Source organism: Oratosquilla oratoria, chromosome 34, assembly GCF_046742065.1.
Source record: "Oratosquilla oratoria isolate Oo_2021 chromosome 34, ASM4674206v1, whole genome shotgun sequence".
Classification (NCBI taxonomy): Eukaryota; Metazoa; Arthropoda; class Malacostraca; order Stomatopoda; family Squillidae; genus Oratosquilla; species Oratosquilla oratoria.
Genome location: NC_134810.1, coordinates 45,176,538 through 45,186,537, shown reverse-complemented (window position 1 = coordinate 45,186,537; position 10,000 = coordinate 45,176,538). Strand labels below are relative to the sequence as shown.

General features: G+C 43.5%; 1 protein-coding gene across 1 annotated transcript in view; it reads left to right on the top strand.

The window, feature by feature from the left end:
• Nucleotides 1-10,000, top strand: part of LOC143018393 (uncharacterized) — a 726,525-nt gene that overhangs the window by 715,258 nt on the left and 1,267 nt on the right. The window contains exon 6 of the mRNA XM_076173750.1: nt 7,078-7,128. Coding sequence (XP_076029865.1) covers nt 7,078-7,128 — 51 coding nt within the window. The remainder of the gene's footprint in view (nt 1-7,077; nt 7,129-10,000) is intronic.

The window sequence follows — 10,000 nt, the reverse complement described above, 5'->3', positions numbered from 1 at the left end:
ACGAAGTCAGTGTGATTTTTTAGCTTCTGGTAATCAATTTTAGTTAACGAAGTGGCTTCGTTAATGATGATCTTCTTATCTGAGATCCTTGGGATTGCTCCCCGGAAGATTGGTTTTTCTATGTTGTATTAAGGGCATTTGGACCTTATGAGAGTAGGGATTCTTGCAGTAAGTTTGGAGGATAGTTTCTTGGCGTCTTAAGATTGATATTTGCACCAGTTGGCCAAGTCATTTGACTGTATCAGTTGGATGTGCCAGATGGCTAAGCCAGTTGGCTGAGCTATTTGGCTGAATCAGTTGGCTGTGTAAGTTAGCTAAACCATTTGGCTAAGTCAATTAGATGTGCCAGTTGGCTGAGCTATTTGGCTGAATCAGTTGACTGTGTAAACTAAACCATTTGGCTGAGTCAATTGGATGTGCCAGTTGGCTAAGCCAGTTGCTGAGCTATTTGACTGAATCAGTTGGCTGAACAGTTGGCTGTGCAAGTTAACTAAACCAGTTGGCTGTTCAAGTTAGCTAAAGCAGTTGGCTGAGCCAGTTGGGTGAACCAGTTGGCTGTGTAAGTTAGCTAAACCATTTGGTTGAACAGTTGGCTGTGCAAGTTAGTTAAACCAGTTGGCTGTTCAAGTTAGCTAAAGCACTTGGCTAAGCCAGTTGGGTGAACCAGTTGGCTGTGCAAGTTAGTTAAACCAGTTGGCTGTTCAAGTTAGCTAACGCAGTTGGCTGAACCAGTTGGCTGAGGCAGTTGGCTGAACCAGTTGGTCTTGTCAGTTGGCGACAGTTGTTCCTTTGATGCGGTGCGTGGCGCCAATGACGTAGTTGATTGTGAGCATTTTGCTGTTCCCTCCTCGGTGACTGAGACGTTTGTTAGTGAAGCCACTAATAAGTGTCGTCTGTAAGCGTGTACACACATACACATACACACACACATACACACACATGGTGTGAAATACGTTGATTGCGGGCGACTGGAAAGGGGTAATTGGGGGAAAATTATGAAGATGTATTCAGTGGAAGTAATCATATATATATATATATATATATATATATATATATATTTGTATATATATATTTGTATATATATATATATATATATATATTTTTATATATATATATATATATATATATTTTATATATATATATATATATATATATATATATATATATTTTTTTTTTTTTTTTTTTTTTTTTTGGAAGGGTCTCAGGGTCCGAAATTTAGAAAAGGCTGCCACCGGAGGTGTCAGAAAAAAATAGTTATAATTGAAATAAATAATAAATAAATAAATAAATAAATAAATAACAATATAAAAACTCACGATCACATGAAGAGATCTCCCACATTGATATACTCGTATGTGAGTCTGCAAAGGGAAGACTTCAAAATGTACTAGATAAGTTGAATACTAAAACACATTAAAAAATTCGTTAAAAAAAGGAAATTTTGTATTTTGACATTAGTTTGTTTTCATGAAACTCGTTAGACATACACACACACACGCACACACACACACACACACACACACACACACACACACACACACACACACACACACACACACACACCTATGAAAGAAAATCAAGAAAGACAGTTATAGAAGAGACCTGAAAAAAGAACAGCTTTCCCCACAGGGGAATAGACGTTTGGAACAAGTTAGATGAAAACGTGTTGTGTGCAAAAACGATACAAAAATTTAAAAACAGTCTAGATAAAGCGGGATATGAAAATGGGACACCACGAGCATAGCTCCCCTTCCCGTAAAATACAATTAGGTAAATAGGTAAAGATACACACACACGTACACGTATAATGGGCATCTAGACGTGCGTGTGTCTAAGGGCACTAACAGTCTAAACCACATTTTTTTTTTTTTTTTTTTTTTTTTTTTTTTATAGATTTGGCATCGGCAGTATGTTGCCGATTAAAAAAAAAGCCGATTCTCTGATGCCGATGCCGATTCACCCAAAAAAAAGTGCCGATTCTCGCCGATCCCGATTAATCGGCACATTCCTAGCGGTGGCGGGTGGAGGGGTGTTGGGGGTTAAAGGGAGCCTGTTTACTAAAAGGGGACAACCTCATAGGTGCTATTTCTGAATTAAAAAATGGTTAGTCAACTTTATGGATGAGGATGACAGGTGGTCACGGACATGGAACTGCCTAATGTAGGCCTTATGGCCTCTTGCAGTCTTCTTCATTCTTTAATTTATCATGTTCTTATGTATTTCTGTTTTAAGAAATAGACAATTTTATGGATGGGATGACAGGTGGTCATGGACATGGAACTGCCTAGTGTAGGCCTTATGGTCTCTTGCAGTCTCCTTCATTCTTATGTTCTTATGTATTTCTAAAGGTTGGGGGATGACACCTCCATTGGTTCGAAAAAAGAGACAAAGAGAACCTCGGAAATAGACAATTTTATGGATGGGATGACAGGTGGTCATGGACATGGAACTGCCTAGTGTAGGCCTTATGGTCTCTTGCAGTCTCCTTCATTCTTATGTTCTTATGTATTTCTAAAGGTTGGGGGATGACACCTCCATTGGTTCGAAAAAAGAGACAAAGAGAACCTCGGAAGGGTCTGGAGAAGTCAACACTGGAAGGCTCAGTTCCAGAAGAGTCTGTGGAAAGGTTTCCAGAAGTCTGTGGAAAAGGGACAACCATGGAGGAGGCTGTTAAAGGGAGGCAGCTGCTAAGGGGTCTGTGAAAGGGAGTCAAAACCCCCGAAAGAGGACAACTCCCACCCCCCACCCCCGTCTTCGGAATGTGGCCTGGCCGTAGACTTCATCCGGATATTTTCGGATTTATTCTTTAAGACAAAAAAAAAAAAAGGGGGGGGGAAGGGTAGAGTAGATGGTGGGGGGGGGGCGAGAAACCGGGATAACGGCGTGTGAGGGAAGGATTCGAACCCGGACCACCACAGCGGTCCGAGTTCGAATCCCGCCCAGGGCTGAAATAATTTCAGTATCGCTGCGCTGCGAGTCGTTACTCCAACTCTCCTGGGTGGGGAGTTTGTGTGTGTGCGCGCGCGTGTAAAGTCACAGCATTACTCATAGATCGGTCACATATGAGCTCTGAGCTCTCTTCCGGGAGGGAAATAACTGTCGATCACGAGTCCAACACGTGATCCAAGACCATGGTGAACCACACAGGGTATAAGCAGAGAACCCTCTTCAAAGAAAACGCGTCCGTGAGTGCGCACTCATACGGTAAGTCGGCAACCACATGTAGAGTCGAGATGATAGGTGTTGTCATTATTTTCACATCGTTTCGTTCACAGGGCATAATAACAACCCTTCCGCGACCGAATCCAAATGAAAACAGTGATATGACTTCTTGCTGCACCAACAGTCGGAGGAAAAATTGCCCAGTGTGATATCGTCTGAAGGAAAATCTTTTCAGTCTCTGGCATAGAGAAACACAGTCTGTGGCATAGAGACACATAGAGACACAGTCTGTGGCATAGAGACACAGTCTGTGGCATAGAAACACAGTCTGTGGCATAGAGACACATAGAGACAGAGTCTGTGGCATAGAGACACATAGAGACACAGTCTGTGAAATAGAGACACAGTCTGTGGCATAGAGACACATACCAGACACAGTCTGTGGCATAGAGACACATATCAGACACAGTCTGTGGCATAGGAACACATAGAGACACAGTCTGTGGCATAGAGACACAGTCTGTGACACAATCTGTGGCATAGAGACACATATCAGACGCACATTTGAACTGAATTTCCTAAAACAGTCGTTCATTCGCAAGAAAATAAACGACCACCTTTGCCCTGGGTGAGCGCTAGTCATGTCCGAGTGGACATCGAGGCGAGTTCGGGGCCTAACCCGCTGAAAATCCACTGAAAACCCGCCGAAAATCGGCCCAAAACCCGCCGAAATGGCGGAGGCACGCGACCAGAAAAGTCCCCGATGGACTTGAATTATCTACAAAGGATTCGATTTCGTCACGTCATCGACTACAACTTCCTGGGTACCGAGGAAGTGCCACGAAGAAGTGTGTATGTGTGTGCGTGCGTGTATATGTGTGCATGTATATGTGTGTGCGTGTATATGTGTGTGTGTGTGCGTGCGTGTGTGTGTGTGTGTGTGTGTGTGAGAGAGAGAGAGAGATACACCACTTGTCTTGGATCACTTGTTGGACTTGTGATCGATAGCTATTACTTTCACGGATGAGAGCTCAGAGTTCATATACGACCTGACCTATGGGTAATGCTGTAACCTGAAATACACACACACAGACACACACACACACACACACACACACACACACACACACACACACACACACACACACACACACACACACACACACACACACACACACACACACACACACACACACACACACACACACACACACACACACACACACACACACACACAAAACTCTTTGCCCACCAAAGTAGGAGTGCCGCCTCGCAATGCAGCGATGTTTATTTTTTTTTTCTATCCCTGGGTGGGACTCGAACCCGCATCGCTCAATTAGCGGATTGAGGGAAAGAGAGAGAGAGAGAGAGAGAGAGAGAGGAAGAGCGAGGGAGAGCAAGAGTCACAGAGAGAGGGAGAGAGAGATAGAGAGGGAGGGAGGGAGACAGAAAGACAGAGAGAAAGAAAGAGAGAGGGAGAGCAAGATACATACAAAGAGAGAGAGAGAGAGAGGAGGAAGAGGGAAAGACAGAGAATGAAAGAAAAGGTTTGGGGGGGAGGGGAGGAAGACACTAATCCGACCTCCATCACTGTCGCCGCCACGGGAAGCGAGCGGCCAGTCCAGCGGCAGCGACGGGGCCGAAGAAGAAGAAGAAGAAGACGACGAAGAAGAAGAAGACGAGTTTAATTACATTGACGATGACGAAGGCGAACTTGTAGCCAAGCGAAGCGGTGGCGTCGGTACAACAAGGAGGAGGAGGAGGAGGGGAGGAGAGGGGAGGGGAGGGGAGGGAAGGTGGGAGGAAGGGAGGGAAGGTGGGAGGGGGAGAGGGAGGGAAGGTGGGAGGGGGAGAGGGAGGGAAGGTGGGAGGGGGAGAGGGAGGGAAGGTGGGAGGGAGGGAGGGTAGGATGGAGGGAGGGAGGGAGTCGGAGGCCAGAAAGAGGAAAGGAAGTAGGAAGTGTTTTAACTGGGAGTTGAATAAGGACTAAAGGGATTGAGAAGAATAGAGATAGAGGGAGTTAATGGGAGATAAAAGATGTGGGGTAGGGAGAGGAGGAAGAGGAGGAGGAGGAGGAGGAAGAAGAGGAGAAGGAGGAAGAGGAGGAGGAAGAAGAGGAGGAGAAGGAGGAGGAAGAGGAGGAGATGGAACAGGAGGAGAAGGAAGAGGAGGAGAAGAAGGAAGAGGAGGAGGAGAAGGAGGAGGAAGAGGAGGAGGAGGAGAAGGAAGAGGGGAAGGAGGAAGAAGAGAAGGAAGAGGAGGTGGAAGAGGAGGAGGAAGAGGAGGAGGAGGAGAAGGAGGAAGAGGAGAAGGAAGAGGTGAAGGAGGAGGAAGGGTAGAAGGAAGAGGAGGAGGAGGTTCCTTGTGAGTGATGGATTCGAACCTTAGACAGGTTGAGGATTATTTACTCGAGGTGCTGATGGTGTAACTGTACACACTCTGATTTGTTTGTGTCTCTGACGATCGTGCACACGCGCGCACACACGCACACACACACACACGCGTGCACACACACACACACACACACACACACACACACACACACACACACACACACACACACACACACACACACACACGCTCTCCGTAGAAGAGAGAGAAAAGAGAGAAAGAGAGAGAGAGAGAAAGAGAGAGAGAGAACGACATTGATGGTCTGGTGGATATCGAGCAAAGGTGGGAGACATGTGGCCCCCTTGGTGGTCGAGATGAGTTCTTTGTCCGCGGCTCGCTTGCGGCCAAATTGCCGCCGCCGCAGACGCTGCCGCCGCACCGCGCCGCCGCTCGAGTCTCTCCTCGGGCGTGCGGAGGCGACCATTTGGCTCCACAAAACTCCTGTGGGTCCTTTTGACTTAAAGCGCTCGTGTGTAAACACCTACACGCACGCACACACACATACATGCACACACATACACGCGCGCATGCACACACACACGCACACATACACATACATAACGAATCTCATATATATAGAGATATATATATATAGATATATATATATATATATATTCAATTGAATAATACAGGATACTCAGCATTGGTTATCTTTAAACATTTTATCCCTCTCGCTCTCTCTCTCTCTCTCTCTCTCTCTCTCTCTCTCTCTATATATATGTATATGTATATATATATGTATATATATATATATATATATATGAATATATATATATATATATTTTTTTTTTACATATATGTATACATTTGTGCTATGGAGTAGCGTAACGGAGATGAATGAAGCCTCCAGGTCGCAGCCATAAGACAGAGATACAACGGCCTCAACTTTTCAGCCATGTTTACATTTTTTTTTCTTTTTTTAGAATACTTTTTTTTTATCGGTTTGTTGATCCATTCATCTGTCTATCTATTTATTTATTCAATTATGTATATGTCTATTCATATAATTATGTATATGTTTATTTCCTATTTAAATTTTTGCTTGCCTGTTTATTAACTAATTTGTTTTCTATCAGATTTGATCAATGACCTGAACCATTGAACCCGTCCTGAATATCTATTCATATGTGTGTGTGATTCACCATGGTCTTGGATCACGTGTTGGACTTGTGATCGACAGTTATTACCCTCCCGAAAGAGAGCTCAGAGCTCATGTATGACTGATCTATGGGTAATGCTGTGACCTTAAACTCACACACGCACACCCAACTCCCCGCCCACGAGAGTTGGGAGTAACGATTCGCAGTGCAGTGATACTGAAATTATTTCAATCCTGGGCGGGATTCGAACCAAGGCTGCCGTAGTGGCGGCCGCGAATGTTACCACTGCGCCATCGAGCTGTGTATGTGTACTTATCTCTGCTCGAAATACAGTCATTAATAACAAATTCTTAGAAATGGCGGAGAGAGAGAAGAATTGAGTATGAAACTTTTATTTTTCTGACCTCTTCTTTTCCTCTTCCAGGTAAGTGTACACGAGACTTCTTCCCTGGGGTCGAGTCTTCGCCTGCCACAGGTAAGTTGGAGATTCGAAAGAAAAAAAAAAAATTAGGTCTCATTGCATTTAGGTTACGAAAGAAAAAAAAAGAAAAAAAAAAAAAAAAGGTCTCATTGTATTAAGGTTCCCGGCCGAGACGCCTCATAGGATCCCTTTAACGGGAGGTTGGGGTTCCGTGGGATGCCGCGTTCGTCCACAAGAACCATTGCTTTCGCGTCTGCGCTCGGGCGTTTGCTTGCTTGTGTATTAACTCAAGGGGTACAGGAACGTCTTTCATTTCCCCAGTTCAGCTCTGACCGTAGTTTGCATGTTTTGATATCTCTAAATGCTCTGGTTGTAGATGATTTTTAAGGATTTCATGATCAACCACCGCTAAGTCCTCTAGAAAATGAACATATAATATGTACCCAAAGTTTTTATGTTTTATCTATCCTAGTGTTATCCACGATTGTCTTCCTATCGATTAAAGCCTGGTGGTATTGGAGGTGGTGTTGCTTAATTGCTCCTTGTTGTAAATGTAGGGACAACCGTCTACTCAGTTGGCATGTCGTGAACCCAATGTATGAAGAATTACGAGGTGCGCAGCCCCCAGTTATACAGCGATATTCATATATGACATTGGTTCTCGATAATATGCCGCCATTGCCAGACAGATTGTTTTTCACAACAAGGGAACAGGTACGGGGGTTGTCATAGAATATGATAACTTTTAAGTTATTGTAATCACCTATTGGCTTACAATTTCTATGTATGATGTCTTTCATGTGTTTCTCATCTTGGCGGTACGAACTACAATAAATATTCTGGTAAAATACGGTAACGGTCAACTGAGTAGACGGTTGTCCCTACATTTACAACAAGGAGCAATTAAGCAACACCACCTCCAATACCACCAGGCTTTAATCGATAGGAAGACAATCGTGGATAACACTAGGATAGTTGCACACTGTGCCAAAATTAAGGAACTAAAAATGCTTGAAGCCATCCACATTAGGGAGAGAGCTCCAATTATTAATATTCAATGTAATATGATTTCTGCCATCCCGCTATTTAATTCTTCCACGAGATTTGGAGCCCAACAACAGCAACACCCACCTCCTTCCTCTCCCCCTCCCCCTCCTACACCTCACCAACCCCCACATGACCAGCGTGGTGACCCAGCGAGAAGACCTACCTTACCTGACTCCCCCCCTCTCCCTCCTCCTCCCCCTCCTCCCCCTCCTCCTCCCCCTTCCCTTCCAAGACGTAGTGCCCGGCTACGTAACGGATCACGAACCATGCACCGTTCCCAAGCGGCCCATATTTAAACCCATGTTGTCTGTACACCATTGTCAATTGTGAATCATGTAGCCTTGAAAATTGTGACTTTTCTCTTGTAACTATTCTGAAGATGACTCCCTGAAGTCGAAACGTTAAATTAAATATGGAAGAATTTGGAAGGCTTGTATTTGCCCACCCTCCTGAAATGAGACCTACTGTGAGGAAAATTGAAAATCTCAGTAAGAAGATTAACCAGTGCCAAAATGCTGTCGTGTTTAACTCCGTGTGTATTAGTGAGAATCTGCGCCCTAAATATACATATATATACATATATATATATATATATATATATATATATATATATATATATATATATGCATGAGGAATCATTTGAACTCGTGATTTTAAGTATGCAAAAAAACAAACAAAAAAAAACACCAAGAACAATAATAAAATGACGGAGCGCTTTCGTCTATTTAGACATATTCAGGGCACATACACTGATAATGCAAAAAATGCAAACATGTATATATATATATACAAAGTGGGAGGCCATGTATATTCATGTTTGTATCATCATTGTATGTACCCTGAAGATGTCTAAGTAGACGAAAGCGCTCGGTCATCATTTCATTATATTCCTTGGTGGTTTTTCTGCTTATGTATATGTATATTTATATATATATGTATATGTATATATATATATGTATATATTGATCTTTCAGTTGCAGTTGTCCTTCGGAGCCTGTGGTTCCTGAAGTGGACTTCGCTCTCTCCGCCTTCAGTGATAAAGTCTCAGGAGGATGTTCTTTTGCTTGTTCTCCCGAGGTTCTATGATGTTCTTCGTGGTGTTCTTCGTCAAGCGAGATTCCCTGTGGGTTGTTGTGGTCTTCATTTTTTTTTTTTTTTTTTTTTTTTTTTTTTTAAGTTTCAAGGTGTTCTTCATGAAGGTGCCTGGTCTTCTTCTTGAACTTTTATTTTGTGTTCTTCACGAAGTTTCATTATGTTCTTCACGAAGGTTTATGCTGTTCTTCGGGAATGTTTGTAATGTTCTTCGTAAAGGTTGAAGGTGTTCTTCATGAACATTTAGGATGTTCTTCATGAAATTTTGTGTTCTTCGTGAAGTTTTGCGATGGTCCTCAAAGCTCCTGAGGATGTTTCTCATAATATCGCAACATATGAGAACGATAATTGATATCGATGACGATCGATGACGTCATCAATCAGTGATGTCATTAAGCAACGACCAGGACCTTCGGACGCATTCGAGCACGTTCGATCAATGTTCTAAGGTCACCCGACGCCTTCAGGCACCGAGAGGTCAAGGGTGATTTTTTTTTTTCTCACGAGGAAAATGACGTCATTTATGTGACGTCATTCTCTCACGTCATAAAAACCAACTGCACTCGTTCGTGATTGTCCTCCTCCTCGCCCGCAGGGGTCTGGCGACCTTAGTACGCCCGCCAGACGTGCATTAATACAATCCACTCGGTCAGAGGTGACGTCGGATCAACTGTTGTATCAAGGTTTCGTTTTATTTCATTTGTTTTATTTCATTTCGTCGAGGTTGTTATGTCGTATACATGTGACGTAATGGCTCACGAGGTGTAATTCAGTAATCCTTCTGAGG